Consider the following 16,135-nt stretch of genomic DNA (forward strand, 5'->3'; position numbering starts at 1 on the left):
CCTTATACACACAAGGTACACACTTGTAGGAAAGAGTCAGGGTGTAGTCTTAGTGCAATTTCACACGCACGCAGGACACCGCGCACAGCGCACACCCAGCTGGCCAGATAGGAGCTCTCCACCCAACTGCCCGGGGCAATGCGGCGTTCCTCAAGTTGCGGCGCTTGTGATCACGTGACATCGTAGGTGATACGTTTCACAGGATCATATTTCACATATGAGTTATTCTATCTAGCTATTGCCTATTCATATAGTTGAACATTTACAGTTATTAATTATTATTTTATTATTGCATATAATAGCTATTCCTATCTTAATATTTACCAGTAAACTAGAAGAAACAGTAATTAGACACTACTCCCAGCGGGCGTCAGAATAGGAAATTTCCACTTATGCTTCTAGAAGGTTCTGATCTACAGTTACAATGGTTCCCTACACTATGTGCTAACATTCTTTCAGGATCCGTTGGCCTTACGTTGTTCTTGATTATTCTTGTTATTATTCTCTCGTCCTCTTGGTGTGCTGTGGAGTAGAACGCTCGATAGAAGATGACTATGTCTTTATTTTCGCTGTTGTTGTTGTTGTTATTGTTGTTGCTGTACCAACGTTCGAAGATTCTCTTGGTTTGTTTCTCTATGTCTTTTTGTCTGAGGCCGTTGTTTACTAGTACCTGTGTTGATCTTTCTATTTCTTGGTGTACTTGCTGCCAGGTACTGCAGTGTGTAAGTGCTCTTCGTATGTAGGCGCCGATGGTAGAGTCCTTGTATCTTTGTGGGCATTCACTTCTTCCGTTTAAGCAATGTCCTGGGTTCGTTGCTTTGACATATTCTTCTGTATTAAAGGACTCGTCCGTTTGCTTCACGAGGATGTCGAGGAAAGGCATGGTGCCGTTGGTGTTGTTTTCTATAGTGAAGCTGAGCCCAGAAACTTGCTGAAGGCGTTGTCTTATTATTTCTGTGTCGGCTTGGTTCTTCGTTTTGATGAATATATCGTCGATGTATCTGCAGTATATGTCTGGTTTTTGTGTTTTCTTGAAGACTTCTTCTATACACCCCATAAAAAAGTTGGCCAGTAATACTCCGAGTGGTGAACCCATGGCGACTCCATCAATCTGGCGGTATTTGTTTCCTCGGGGACAGGTGAATGGCGCTTCCTTAGTGCAGCATTCCAGTAGCTCGCGCAGCACGGATTCTTGGACGTCGAGGTCGGGGGTGGTGTCGTTGTGGTAGACGCGTTCAATGATTAGGTCGATGGTACGATCAACTGGTACGTTTGTGAATAATGACTCGACGTCTAGCGATGCGATAACGCCGCTGCTGTCGCTGGTCTTGAGGATGTCGAGGAATTCTGTTGCTGATCGTAGTGAGTACGTAGTAGGTATGTATGGGGATAGGAGAGTACACAATCTCTTGGCTAGCTTGTAGGTAGGCGTTGGGATCTGCGAGATAATCGGACGAAGCTTGTTACCAGGTTTGTGGGTCTTAACATTCCGGTAACAGTATCCCATGCTGTATACTTCTCAAACTTGACGGTTTTGCTGGTGGAGTTATTCTTCATTATTATCCTGTTGAGTTTTGTCTTCAGGACTTCTGTGGGATCCTTGGTGATCTTCATGAATTTACTAGTATCGCTTAGAATTTCATCCATTTTCTGCAAGTACTCGGGGGTGTCGATGACGGCGTAAGTGGAAGCTTTGTCTGCACGTCTTATCGTAATATATGGGTCTGCTTTAAGTTGTTTCGCTGCTTCCATGTGTCTTGGCTCAATGATGGTGCTGTTAAAGTTTCCTCTAGTTTTGCTGGATTCCGCGACGATTTCTTGTCTGAAGGACGGCTCGATGGTAACTTCACCTTTCTGTGACAGTTTTTCCACTTCATTGATGAGGATCTCGCATTCGATGCTTTTCTGGAATTTTCTTGGTTTGGACATTACGTGGCAGTTGAGTCCCATATTTAGAAGTTCTTCTTGATGTACTGTGAGCGGCTTCTTGGTGAGGTTAATGTATCCACAACTTGGTCGTGGATATTTTATCTGGCCACCGTTGAGGTTGATGAGCTTCTGCTGGTTAGCTCTTATGGTTGCGTTTTTGTGTTACAAGATCACCTCTTCAAATGTTCTGTCTATATTCTTTTTTATGCGGGCATCAATGTCCGCATTGTCCCAATTCTTCTTTAATCTTTGATGTAGAGGTTTAAGATCTTGTAACTTGTAACGTAATTCATCAATTCTATTTTTCATGAGGTTTTTCCTCTCGTCGTCGCTGGGCCTCCTGCGGCGACGTGTATTGCGTGATTCTGCTCCATCACTAGGTATATCAAGGGTATAAATGGGCAGGAGATTTTCTCTCAAGCATATTTCATTAAAAGTGATGGCAAGCTCTGCATTTATTATTTTCTTCAAGGTATTTTCTCTATACCTTAGCGGTGTCTTATATTCTTTTTCAAGACTGCTAATAGTTTGGCCGTAGCTAACCATGGATGCTAGATCCGGATTTCGGGTCCCTTGACCCTTCTTCAGTAGCTGGTGGTTGTTCTCTCAGCGGTGTTGGTGGTGAGAATGAGGTTGTTTCTGTTTCTCTGTTTTCTTATAGAAAGATTGAGAATAATGAAGAGTTTGGACAGAAGAAGAAAAAAACAAAAACAAATTGAAGGAAAGTAGTAAATTAAAGATTGTGTGCAGGCCACATTGCTATTTTTTACATGAAGTTTTTGATAGTAGTACACTCTGCCCTAGGTGTAATCACCCAACCTAGAAGGTTGCTATTATCTTTCATTACCAATATTACCATTATCACCACATTTTTTATTATTATTATTTATTTATATATATATATTTTTTTATATGCAGAGCCTGGCTAACCCAACCGCGACCTTTATCCTTAACTTGGTTATATACATATATACATATTTACATAATAAGCGATGTTACTGTAAAATGTAGCAGTCCACTCTGGCCTCTCTCCACTGCCAGGTGCCTGTAGACACTACTGGTGGCCTCCACCCCTCGCCGGGAGGGAAGGGCTGACCACGGGGAGCCACCCTGCTCCTCACTGCCGTGTTGACAGCCCCAACGTCCCGACGACTCAGGGCGCGGAGCAAAGGTGAGGTACTAGGTTTGTGTGAAGTAAATCTGCCTTCTCATTAAACTTTATTATTAATATTTACTTTCTTTTCAGATCTTGTGAGTTTTTAGACATGTGATGCAGTCTCCTCCCGCCTCTCTCCGCTGCCAGATGTTTGCCGACAGAGCTGGTGGTCACCACCCCTTGCCGGGGGCAGGCGCTGCCCACGGGAAGCCACCCTGCTTCACACACCGCGTAAGACAACACCCCCGCCCGGAAACTCAGGGCGCGGAGCAGAGGGAAAGGGATCCCGAGTTCTCCAAGTCAATTTTACTCGCAATTCGTCTTTGTTTATACATGTATTGATATTCTTTTTCCTTTTCAGGAGTGAAGGAGTGCGGAGGAAGTCGATTTTTTCACTTTGGTTTTACAACCGCCTCAGGTGAGTGTGGTAAGTGTTATTTATATATCGGTTCAGGTACAGTATTATATAAATTTGGGTTACTAGGAAAATTCCGGTTGTATCTAGTAATATTTTCTCTGTTTTCCTTAAGTTTAATCATGGCATGGTGTTCAAGGTCTTCTAATCTATTCCATATTCTCTTAGCTCTTTCATGCAGTCTGATGTTTAGGGGTAGTGTATTTGTAATTTCATGTATTTGAATAGTGTTCAGTGTGTATGGATATCTTTGATTCGTCGCAAATCTTAGGGCTTTATTTTGGACTTTCTGTAACTTACTTATCTGGGTTTTGCTGAAAGAATGGACTGGTATTGGAGGGGAGTCCCAACACAGAGCAGAGGACAAGTCCTGAGACTAAGTCGAAGAGTCTGAAGGCAGTCAGCAACAGAGTAGTCTCATGTGGAGACTAAGTCCAGTAGTAGATCCAGGATTCTGAAGAAACAGGAGTGGACCGAATAGGTGTTGGAGACAGAGTCCACTATCTCTTGAAGAAACAAAGTCCAGTTGTTGACTTGGAGGTAGATGTCAGAGACAGGGTCCACTAACTCTTCAAGAAACAAAGTCCAGTAGTAGACGTGAAATTTTTGCAAAGAAGCAGGAGTGGAGCGGTGAAGGTGTTGCTGCAGTGAAAGCTCTCCTCAAAGCCTGTGCGTGGTGGTGTGCGAAATGTTTTTTTTTTTTTTTTTTTTTTTAGCAAAGAGAGAGGGTTAGGAGCGTAGTTGGAAGATAATAGAGAAAAAGTGAAAATAGTAGGAGAAAGAAAGTTGGTGGCCTGCCCACCTTGATGTGTTAGTAAGTGTTAAATGTTTTGTGTTTGGTGGGTGTTGGGGTGCTTGTATATATGTTGTTAATCTAGCTAGCTAATTTTGTCTTAGTGACTTTTTGTTTATGTGAAGAGCGGATTGGGTTCATGAATGATTGTAGTTAAACTGCTTGGGTAATTTCTGTTATATCTTTGAATGTGATTTGCTTGTTGTATTAGTGCTTCGTATGTTTCATTTTTGCTTAGTTGTAGTGTGGTCCATATTTTTACTGCGTGTTTGTGTAGGCGTATGTTTAGTGGTGCTGTGTCTGTGGCTTCGTGTATTTGTCTTGTAGTGAGTGTGTATGGGTATGTCTGTTCTGTGGCCCATCGGAGGGTCTTGTTCTGTGTTCTCTGTAATTTTCTTAGTTGTGTGTTACTGAGTGCGTGTGTTGGAATTGGAGGGTAGTCTAGTGTGGGAATGACAATTACTTTTACAAGATGTATTTTCATAGGAATTGGGAAGTGTCTGAATCTGTACAGCTTCTTCAGTGCAGCTTCTCCTTGTTGTTTTCTTTCGTGCACATGCCTCTTGTAACCTGTGTTTATAATGTGGAGGCCTAAAGATTTCCCATGGTTTTGGAATTCTGTTTCCTCCCCATTGATGGTAAGAGGAGGGTTCCGCCTGCTTCCAAGGGCAAGAGGGGTAAACTTACTTACATTTGTCTTTATGCTCCATTTTGATTCAAAATTATTTACTATATTGATTTCTCTTTCTGTGCGGGCGTTGATCATGTGTTTAGACTTGCCAGGGTATCCTATGATTTGGGTGATGTCATCGGCGTAAGAGATGTTTAGGCCATGTCTTGGAGGTGGGATGTCTTGAGTGTATATGACAAAAAGGGTCGGGGACAGCACACTGCCCTGTGGGACCCCACAGCCCAGGGGAAAGGGGACACCTCGGAACTGATCTATTTTAATGCTTGCTTCCCTATCCTCTAGAAAGTCGCATAAAAATTGTTCTATGACATCGGGGAGTCCCAGGTGAAGAAGCTTATATTTTAGCCCGAGATGCCACACCTTATCGAAAGCCTTTGTGATGTCCCTCAAGACAACGTGACATTGTCCTCCGTCGGCTTTGTTTTGAGCTATTTTTTCAGTGATTATCGCGAGAGCTTGGGTAGTACCTCTGTTTTGTCTGAAGCCGAATTGTGTTGGGTTATATTGGTTGGTATATTCTAGGTGGGAGCGTAATCTATAATTGATAATACGTTCCAGAATCTTGCCGGGGACCTCCAAGAGTGAGATTGGTCGGTAATTTAAGGGATGAGCGGGGGATTTACTTGGCTTGGGTATTAGTTTTGTTGTAGCTTTTTTCCAGATGTCTGGGAAGTAGCCTGCTGATATAGTGGCATTATAAATGTTCTTTAAGTTTTGTATGGCATTATGAGGTAGATGTTGGAGGATTGTTTTGTTGAAACCACTGCTACCCGGGCAAGTCTTTTTCATGTGTTTGATGATGTTTGTGATTTCTTCTGTTGTTACTGGAGTGGTGAGTACTGGGTCGGAATCCAGGCGTGATGGGTCTGCGTTGTTGTGTGGTGTTGTTCTGTGTATGTGTTCTCGTAGGTGTCGTGTTACCATGTGTTCTGTTTCTTCGTGCGTGTCTTCATCTTCAGTGTATATTTGTCTCCAGATGTTCCGATGGAGGGCTTCTTGAGCTTCTGGGGTGTAGTGTCACATGTTTGCATTGTCTATGAGGTAATACGTTGGTGGTGTGGTGTTTCCTGAGAGCTGATTGAGTTTTCTCCAAAAATCGGGTGGGTGTTTGTAAAGTGTTGCCAGGGTTGCAATTGCCTGTTGCCAGTGCTGACTGGATTCTTCTATGAGTGCTTCTTGTATTAGTGTCCTAAGCTCCCTGTATCTATTGTAGTGTGCTCTCGTCCAGCCGTTGGCGAAAGAGTGTGCTCTGAGTGCATTGAATTGTTGCATAAGTGTTTGTGTATATTGGCTGTGTGGAGTGTCATGTTATTGGCCGAGTTTACCTAGAATGGGATCACGTTTTCTTAGTGTCCCCGTGTTTCGGTTACCTGCCATTCGGGCATTATCCTCAATTTTCTTATAAGTAGTGTAAGGCTTATTTACCCATTTTATATCATGTAGTATTATCCTCTTCATAATTTAAGTTCTCTATATCTTTGTATGTATAAGGAAGGAAGTACAATTGAGGTGAAATACGTTGAAAACGAGGGGAGCTTGAGTGGGCAACAACACATTCCAAGGAAGGGAAAAATCAGAGCGCCTTAGGTCGTGAGGAAAGGTGGAGGGAAGGCGTCTCTCAGGGAAGGATCTTGGTGTGGATTGGTGATGGAGTGAGTTTGTGGAGGTATTAGTGGTGTAGCGGTATAACCTTGATATCCAGGATCAGGTTAGTGAGTCTTTTGTGGTACCAAGAGCTCTTGTCCGCTGAAATTCGGTTGTTGAGTTGTGCCGGTGACGCTGTTGGAAGGGGTCATAGGTCAAACTGGCAGCCATTTTGTGAGTGGAGGTTGTGGTGTTAACCTTGGAAGTTGGTGTTGTGGTGTATTGGTGATTTTGGGGTCGATGTTATGGTGTTATGGGTAATCTTTGGTGATAATGGTAATATCTTGTGAGGCTTGAGGAGGTGAAATACGGGAATTATTGTCTGGGGACGCGGTAGTGGCGTCCGGGTAAATTCCTGTGGTTGAGGGGGAAATATTTCTGTGACTGGTGGAGGTGTAAACGGGTTTTGGTGACGTGGGAAGTGACGAGAACGTCATGTAGTAACGTGTACTACCTCATGTTGTTTGTGAATTATTATTAGTATTAATATATGTGCTTGTGACAGAATAATCGTGTTTTCTACCCCCCAACAACAATCTGGTAGTAGAGGTAATTCCAGTCGTGCTGAGTCAAGGTAAAGGTGGAGTAAGAGATAATTCTGACGATTTCGGATAGGTCGGGTAGGCACTCGAAGCCTTTAAAAATCCAGACCTTTAAAACTTTCCGGGATCAGTGTAACGTCCACTTTCTTGGAGAGATAACCGGGATCGTACGATCGCAGGTAAGTAGGCGATCGTGACAGAATATGGGGGCCTGTCCGGGATTTTTGAACATTTGTGGGGTGTAACGAGTGTTACATGGTGATTGTTGTTGGGAGGAATTTACCTGTGTGAAATATTTCTTTAAAACTGTGCATGTATTGTGGTGAATATTTAGAGGAATATTTTGTGAATATTTTGTGGAGTGTAGTGATTGTAATCATGGCCCCTAGACGTGTTGAGATGTTCCTTCTGTCGAGAAGTGTGCATGATCTGTACACACTAACCAAGAAGGAATTGTGTTCAATGGCTGAGAGGTTTCAAGTGGAGTTGAAATCCAAGAAAAAGGAGGAAATGCAGGCGGAGTTGAAAAATACTCTTGTGGAGAGGAGCTGGTTTGAAAATGATGGTGGTGAAAGTGAGGATAATGATGGGGAGAGTGTAGAGGAAGGTGCTGGGGTCAGTGAGATAAACCTGGGTTCTCTTGGTGGAACAGATGGCCTTTCTAGTAGTGAAAAATTTGAGTTAATGAAACTTCAGATGCAACTGCAGATGCAGAGGGAACAGAAACAGCAAGAGATGGAGTTAAAGAGGGAATTGCAAAGGGAGCAAATGCAGAAAGAGGTGGAGTTGCAACAGATACAGATGCAAAAAGAGATTGAGATAGAAAAAATTAGAGCAGAAAGTAAAAATAAAGTAAATGAAACCAGGGCAGGAAATGGTGCTCAAGGCAACGGGGATTTAGAGAAAAGGGCCATCAGTATGCCTAACTTTGTGGAAGGGGAGGAAGAAAACTTTTTTTTTCAATTTGAAAAAGCTGCAAAGATGATGGGATGGGATGAAAATGATTAAGCAATAATAGTCCAGTCTAAATTTGAGGGAAGGGCCCGAGCGGTATATGTGAATTTGAGTGAGCAAGAGGCGTGTGATTATGAAGTGGTAAAGGAAGCGGTGTTGGGATCAACCCTTCTATGTCCGGATGTGTACCGGGAAAGGTTCCGCAGGACGACAAAACGCCCAGGTGATACTTATCTCGGGATGGCTCGAGAGGTTATCCTTAAACTGGACCGGTGGCTGAAGGCCGAGGAAGCCACTACGCTTGAAGAGGTAAAAGGAGTTATACAGATGGAACAATTTATGAGCCAAATGCCCATCAGTGTAAGATGTGAGCTCGCATCACACGACGTGAAAGACGTGATGGAAGCGCAGAGCTGACAAGTACTGTGCGGTCCGTGGGCTGAACGGAGATGAACACCATGAAGGGAGAAAGCCATTCTCCAGCAGAAATGATGGTCATCAGAGATATAAGAATGACAGTCAGATGAGCTCGACATCAGTCCACAGATGAAACCAGCCCCGCCCTAACAACTATAATTTTCCCCACACTTACACTATGCCCCAGCCAGCCGACCACAACATGAGGTCTACGCCCTATGGGAGTAGGCCCAGGAGCACTACCTATTACCAGAAGGGTAGTGGGGATGAAGGTGCAGTTAAGTGCCTTGGATGTGGAAGTAGCGGGCATAGGAAGTTCCAGTGTCCAAAGGGACGGCCGAAGCCAGTGGGAGCAGTTGCCGCCCAAAGAGACCTGATAAAGTATGTGGAGAATATGAATGCAGAGATACAAGAGGAGCCGCCGAAAGATGAGGGCTTTGAGCACTTCACCGGTAAGGGCACAGTGAAAGTGGAGGGAAGTCCAGAGAAGGTGATCAGAATCCTTCGGGATACGGGAGCTAACCAAAGTCTGATCTTAAGTAGTGTACTCCCATGGAATGAGGAGACCAGCACTGGCAGAGAGGTCTCATGCAAGGGTGCAGGAGGCAAGTTCAGTATTCCCCTGCACAAAGTTTGGCTGGACTGTGGATACGTCACTGGAGAGGTGACGGTGGGAGTGAAGGGGGCACTGCCCGTAGATGGAGTGGATATGCTGGTTGGGAACGACCTGGCTGGAGGTCGAGTTATCCCTAAACTTCAGATGGTAGACAACCCTCTGATAGGGATGACGGAAACCACCACTCCAGCAGCAGTCCCTCACTCAACAGATGGGGAAGCAGAGGTGCCTGAATTGTTCCCAGTCTGCGCAGTGACCCGAGCGATGGCCCGGAAGGAACGCATGGACGCCGAGGGAGCAACGCAGGAGGACGAAGGCCTGGGCGTTCTGTTTGAGGAACCTGATGAAAAAGGAACTAACCCGGAGTGCGCGAGTGGTGAACCGGTTGTAGGTCAGGTGGGGCCCAACCTTGATTTTCTGGTAGAAAAGAACGAGTTGATAAAAGCTCAGGAGAGTGATGAAAGCTTGAAGTCTGCTTGGAATGAGGCTAACAGGCTGGGTGAGGTTGACAATGAGTACGTGGGCTACTACGTGAATAACGGGGTATTAATGAGAAGTTGGAGGCCCCTGACAGCCCCAACCTCCGATCACTGGATGGTGAAAAGGCAGATTGTGGTGCCATGGGTGTATAGGAAGAAAATTTTGGAGATGGCACACGAAGGTAATCTGGCAGGACACCTGAGGGTCAGAAAAACCCTAGGAAAGATCCTGTGTCATTTTTACTGGCCTAGAGTGAGGGGTGATGTGAAAGAGTTTTGTAAAACTTGTGGTTTGTGTCAGAAGGTGGGCAAGCCGAACCAGGTGATTCGCCCTGCCGCCCTTCATCCTATACCTGTGGTCGAGGAACCATTCAGTAAGGTGGTGATAGACTATGTAGGTCCTTTACCAAGGACCCGGAGGGGGAACCAGTACTTGCTGACTATTATGTGTATGTCATCCAGGTTTCCTGAGGCCATTCCCCTCAGGAGTATAAACTCTAAAAACATTGTGAGGGAACTGGTGAAATTTTTCTCCTGGGTGGGAATTCCTAAGGTGTTGCAGTCAGACCAGGGAAGTAATTTCACTTCTCGTGCGTTCAAGGAAATCCTAAGGGGCCTGAAGATTGAACAGAGACTGTCGAGTGCTTATCACCCTCAGTCTCAGGGTTGTGTAGAAAGATTTCACCAAACTCTTAAAAACACTCTCAGGATGTACTCTGAGGAGATGAGTGTTCAGTGGGATGAGGCATTGCCACTAGCCTTATTCGCGTTAAGGGACAGTGTGCAGGAGTCAACTGGTTTCAGCCCATTTGAATTAGTGTATGGCCATGAGGTGAACGGTCCTTTAAGGATGGTGAAAGAAAAATGGTTAGGAGTAGAGGAGCCTCATACTGTGGTGAAATATGTATCTGATTTCAAGGACAGATTGATGAGAGCTAGGGAAATTGCTCGGGAAAATCTGAAAAATAGTCAGAGTGAAATGAAAGGCTGGTATGACAAGAAGGCGAGGGCCAGATCTTTCCAGCCTGGGAACAAGGTATTGGTTCTTTTCCCATTGCAGGGTGATCCTTTCAAAGCCAGGTTCAGCGGGCCTTGGGAGATTGAGAGAAAAATGAGTGATGTAAATTACATTGTAAAAACTCCAGGGAGGAAGAAAAGGAACCAGTTGTGTCATGTAAACATGTTGAAGCCATTTCATGAAAGGGACAGAGAAAATGGAGGCGAGGTAGTAGAAGGAGAAAAAACTGTGAGTGTTGTAAATGTAACCACTGAGGCGGAAGAGAAGTGGTCTGAAGTGAAATTGAGCAGGTGTGAAGGGATGGTGCTACAGAACTCAGCTGTGTTAGGGAATATAAATGATAAACTGTGGCACATGGAGCCGGAGAAGAAGGAGAGGATTAGGGAGATAATTGAAAGGTTCAGTTCTTTGTTCCCTGATGCACCTAGAAAAACTAATGTGGTGGTGCACGATGTGGATGTTGGGGAGGCTGAACCCATCAAACAGCATCCCTACAGAGTTAACCCGCAAAAAAGAGAGATCATGAGAAAAGAAGTAGAGTATATGCTGGAACACGACTTGATTGAGCCCAGTGAGAGCCCATGGAGCTCGCCATGTGTGCTGGTGCCCAAGCCTGGTCAAGAGAGTTTCCGTTTCTGTACAGACTATAGGAAGGTTAACATGGTGACAAAACCTGATGCTTACCCTATCCCTAGAGTTGATGACTGTATAGATCATGTGGGAAGTGCCAACTTCATAACAAAAATTGACTTGTTAAAGGGATACTGGCAAGTAGGACTCACTGAGAGGGCAAAAGCCATATCAGCTTTTGTCACCATGGATGGATTATACCAGTACAAAGTTCTTCCGTTTGGGATGAAGAACAGTGGGAGTTCTTTTCAGAGGTTAATGAACAGAGTACTGAAGGGCTTGAAGGGATGTTCTGTGTACATAGATGACATATTGTTGTACACTGAGAGTTGGGAAGAACATGTGCAGCTGCTGGAGGAAGTGTTCAGGAGGCTGGATGATGCCAACCTTACTGTCAACTTAGCAAAAAGTAATTTCGTGCAAGCTGACGTGGAGTACTTAGGCTTCAAGGTTGGGAAAGGTGAAGTGAGAACCGTGGAAGCCAAGGTGAAAGACATTGTAAATCTCCCTCCACCCACCAATAGGAAGGAGATACTGAGATTCTTAGAGGCCAGTGGATATTACAGGCGATTTTGTAAGAATTTCTCTGATGTTGCCATGCCCCTGACCAAGTTGCTGAATAAGAAGTCAAAATTTTGTTGGGATAAGCTTTGTGAGGAAGCTTTTGTGGAGATTAAGAAAATGTTAGTCAGTGCCCCAGTGCTGCGCATGCCTGATTATGAAAAACCATTTGTATTGTACGTGGATGCCAGTCAGAATGGTGTGGGTGGTGTGTTAATGCAAGAACATGAGGGAATGGAGCACCCCATAGGCTATTATTCTAAGAAGTTGTTACCATATCAAAGGGCTTACAGCACTATTGAGAAAGAGGCTTTGGGCCTAGTGCTGAGTTTGAGTCATTTTGAAGTGTACGTCAAAGGGACGGGACAGCCTGTACAGGTCTTCACCGACCACAATCCGCTCATTTTCTTGCATAAAATGAAAAACTCCAATCAGAGGCTGATGAGGTGGTGCCTGGTCTTACAGGACTATAACTTAGAGATTCACCATGTGAAAGGCAGTGAGAATATTATTGCTGATGCCTTGTCCCGCGCACCACCTAGTCGTGAGGCATCCTAATCAGGTGCCTCACGCCTCTTTTGGGAAGGGGATGTCATGTTATTGGCCGAGTTTACCTTGAATGGGATCACGTTTTCTTAGTGTCCCCGTGTTTCGGTTACCTGCCATTCGGGCATTATCCTCAATTTTCTTATAAGTAGTGTAAGGCTTATTTACCCATTTTATATCATGTAGTATTATCCTCTTCATAATTTAAGTTCTCTATATCTTTGTATGTATAAGGAAGGAAGTACAATTGAGGTGAAATACGTTGAAAACGAGGGGAGCTTGAGTGGGCAGCAACACATTCCAAGGAGGGGAAAAATCAGAGCGCCTTAGGTCGTGAGGAAAGGTGGAGGGAAGGCGTCTCTCAGGGAAGGATCTTGGTGTGGATTGGTGATGGAGTGAGTTTGTGGAGGTATTAGTGGTGTAGCGGTATAACCTTGATATCCAGGATCAGGTTAGTGAGTCTTTTGTGGTACCAAGAGCTCTTGTCCGTTGAAACTCGGTTGCTGAGTTGTGCCGGTGACGCTGTTGGAAGGGGTCATAGGTCAAACTGGCAGCCATTTTGTGAGTGGAGGTTGTGGTGTTAACCTTGGAAGTTGGTGTTGTGGTGTATTGGTGATTTTGGGGTCGATGTTATGGTGTTATGGGTAATCTTTGGTGATAATGGTAATCTCTTGTGAGGCTTGTGGAGGTGAAATACGGGAATTATTGTCTGGGGACGCGGTAGTGGCGTCCGGGTAAATTCCTGTGGTTGAGGGGGAAATATTTCTGTGACTGGTGGAGGTGTAAACGGGTTCTGGTGACGTGGGAAGTGACGAGAACGTCATGTAGTAACGTGTACTACCTCATGTTGTTTGTGAATTATTATTAGTATTAATATATGTGCTTGTGACATAGAATAATCGTGTTTTCTACCCCCCCAACAACAATCTGGTAGTAGAGGTAATTCCAGTCGTGCTGAGTCAAGGTAAAGGTGGAGTAAGAGATAATTCTGACGATTTCGGATAGGTCGGGTAGGCACTCGAAGCCTTTAAAAATCCAGACCTTTAAAACTTTCCGGGATCAGTGTAACGTCCACTTTCTTGGAGAGATAACCGGGATCGTACGATCGCAGGTAAGTAGGCGATCGTGACAGGAGTGTGTGGTAAAGTTCTGTGATGTGTGTTGGGTATGTGTCTACTTTTGGCGTCACTGATAGTAGCGTACCAGTTTTCTATTTCTTCATCAATTTCCTCTAAAGTCGCGTTTTCCACCTCGGTGTTGTCTACCATGTTCTGGGAGATGTAATCTTGGAACTCCTCCCAGTTTGCCCTCGCGAAGCATGGTCGTGGTGGTATCGGTGTTTGTATTGGAGAAGAGGATAATTTCATCAGGATGGGAATGTGGTCGCTGCTGGTGAGAGGACCCTGCGTGATGTGAATGTTGTGGTGTGTTCTATAGTTTGTGAGAATTATGTCTGGTGTTGTGGCTGCGTTGTGTGCGTAGTATGTAGCAAAGTGTGGGCCGATGTGGTGTAGTGTTCTATGTCTGATCAAGTGTGCTAATTGTTTTCCTTTGGTATTTCTACCCCTGTGGCCCAGTAGTGGATGACGTGCATTTAGATCTGCGATCATGTATACTGGGGTGTGTTGTCGGAACAGTTGTGTGAAATCGGGGATGGGGAGATAATCTCTTGTGGGTGGCTGGTATAGGGTGGCAAGGATTATTGGGCCAGTGGTTGTTTATATTTCAACTGCTAGCAAGTCTGATATGTAAGTGTCGTGTATTTTATGTGGGATGGTGTTTTTGACTGCAATCGCTGTGCCGTCGTGTAGTCTGCCTGTGAGGTTTTTGGTGTGTGTATTGTAGCCCGAAAGTTTGAGTGGTTGATATTCTGTTGTTCCGTGGCTGTTGATAAGTATGACATCTGCCTGTAGGTTTCTATATATGTTTGAAAGACCAGTTCTTCTGCCCCTCCAGTTTAGAACATTATGTTGCACAATGTTTAATGTCGTTTGGTCCATTTTGGTTCGGGTTGTCTAGTTTTCCTCAGCTGATTTTTTCTTTGCTTGACTGAGGGTGTTGTTTGGGCTATCTCGGTGTCGGTGTTGTTTGTGGCGTGTGGTGTCTGTGATGTCTGTTTGTGATTGTGTTGCCTTGTAACTGTATGTGTTGAAGTGCTTTCAATAAGTTTGGGAAGTGGTGGTGGTTGTCGAAGTGTTTCTTGCTGTGTTGTCTCTTCTGGTAGCCCTGTATCTTCTTCCTCATTTGTTTCTTGTTCCTCTTCAGAGTCAGACGAGAGTTCAAGGTCTGCTTCAGCAACTGACGTTGTCGTGGCTAGGTTGGTTGTTACTGGTTCTATAATTTGTGGTGTCTCTGATGGCACCATATTCTGGATTATTTGCTGGGAGGGAGGATTGTTGGGGAGGATCACCGTTGGGAGATTATTTTCTTGTAGTATATCAATGAGGGTCTTTTGGAAGGTGCCCGGGTTGACCATGTTCATTGCATGCGCGTGGAGGTAGCAGATCATCATTTTTGATGTTTGGTTGTTGTTTAGTGCCGTAGCTGATGTAGGGAACGTGTTGGCGTTGTTGTGGTGATTGGCAGCTTGAGAGTAGCTCTGTGATTTCACTCGTTTTTCTTCTTCTTGCTTTTCTTTGACTTTCTCCTTCCTTTTCTGGCATTTGTACGCCATTGTCTTGTGCGCTTGTCCACAGTTTATACATTTCACTGATTCTTTTGGACAGGTTTTCCAGATGTGGTCATGGCTGGAGCATTCTGAACACACTTGGTACCCTGCTGGTTTGGGGCATTGTTTGGTGGAGTGCTCCTCGATTGCATAACATTTCATGCAGTAGGAAATTGGTGTGTATTTCTCTTTGGTGATTTGGTATGGTGCTATGGATACGTTGAAGAGGCGTAGGCCCTGTTTCGTTGCCTTATCTGCCATGCTGATGGTCTCGAACTGGATCTTGAGTGTATTTCCGCTGGTGTTGTTTCTGTTGTTTGGGAACTTGTAGGCATCTTGAATCTTTGCCCATTCCTGTTTGTTTTCAATTTCATCAGCTATGTCATTCTTGGTGTTTTCAAAGGCCGTCTGTTCCACCTTGTGACAGATGATGGTGCGTCGTGCCTTTATTTCAGGGGGAAGGATCGGGTAGAAGCCATGACTTTGCAGAGTCTGGGTTGCTGCCGACTCCAAAACTGTGTCAACTTCCTTTTCACTGGCATTGATGATGTATCCACCGTTGGCTTCGTAGAGAGCATTGGCGTACACATCAGCCGGAGCGAGGATCTCTAGAAGTTTTAGTTTGATTCGTCTGTCTTTGGGGTCTCCATCACACGTGATCTTTAGTCTTGGCATGTTTACATCCTATTAGGGGCCGTGGCCCGACTGTACGACCCAACTAGGGAGAGAGAATGGAAGGAGCCTGCCTATGCAGAACGGTTTGATGACCCCGTTTCTAAAAACAGTCGTAGCCACCCCGATCCGCGCCTACGCCTATCCGAGTTTTTGCCCGACCTTGACCGATGAGTTTAAGGCAGCATACTAAATGCCCCCCTTGTGCAAGCCGCGGGGTTCACCTTCACTCACCGGTGGACGCTAGGGCGAAAGGAAATATAGTGGGAGATGAAAGGAGGAACTGCACAGGGGCGGTCTCTCAACCAAGCGGGAGAGCCCCGGTACACAAGTGCAGGGGGAGGCCTTGGGAGCGCCTTGTCTTTCTTATGTCGCTCGTCAGAAAACGATCACGGTGTCTCCTG

The 16,135-nt window shown here is 45.0% G+C and overlaps 2 protein-coding genes across 2 annotated transcripts; one reads left to right on the top strand and one right to left on the bottom strand.

Moving 5' to 3' along the window:
• Positions 1-370: 370 nt before the first annotated feature.
• LOC135096582 (uncharacterized) lies at positions 371-1,950 on the bottom strand. The gene is made up of 2 exons (XM_063998174.1): positions 1,498-1,950; positions 371-1,438 (listed from the first exon to the last, which is right to left on the bottom strand). Exons 1-2 carry the CDS (start codon positions 1,948-1,950, stop codon positions 371-373), a joined length of 1,521 nt encoding a protein of 506 aa, XP_063854244.1.
• A 6,414-nt stretch (positions 1,951-8,364) lies between these two features.
• LOC135096591 (uncharacterized) lies at positions 8,365-12,403 on the top strand. Its single transcript, XM_063998194.1, has 3 exons — positions 8,365-8,484; positions 8,729-11,850; positions 12,130-12,403. Exons 1-3 carry the CDS (start codon positions 8,365-8,367, stop codon positions 12,401-12,403), a joined length of 3,516 nt encoding a protein of 1,171 aa, XP_063854264.1.
• The last annotated feature ends 3,732 nt before the right edge of the window (positions 12,404-16,135 follow it).

Source organism: Scylla paramamosain, chromosome 3 (assembly GCF_035594125.1).
Source record: "Scylla paramamosain isolate STU-SP2022 chromosome 3, ASM3559412v1, whole genome shotgun sequence".
Classification (NCBI taxonomy): domain Eukaryota; kingdom Metazoa; phylum Arthropoda; class Malacostraca; order Decapoda; family Portunidae; genus Scylla; species Scylla paramamosain.

Excerpts from the sequence above, each read along its gene's own strand:
- LOC135096582 (XM_063998174.1), bottom strand. The coding sequence starts at position 1,950 with ATGGGACTCAACTGCCACGTAATGTCCAAACCAAGAAAATTCCAGAAA. Across the intron at positions 1,439-1,497 it reads AGTATACAGCATGGGATACT|ATCCCAACGCCTACCTACAA; the intron begins GTTACCGGAATG and ends ATTATCTCGCAG.
- LOC135096591 (XM_063998194.1), top strand. The coding sequence starts at position 8,365 with ATGGCTCGAGAGGTTATCCTTAAACTGGACCGGTGGCTGAAGGCCGAG. Across the intron at positions 8,485-8,728 it reads TGAGCCAAATGCCCATCAGT|CCAGCCGACCACAACATGAG; the intron begins GTAAGATGTGAG and ends ACTATGCCCCAG. Across the intron at positions 11,851-12,129 it reads GAGGCCAGTGGATATTACAG|GGCTTACAGCACTATTGAGA; the intron begins GCGATTTTGTAA and ends ACCATATCAAAG.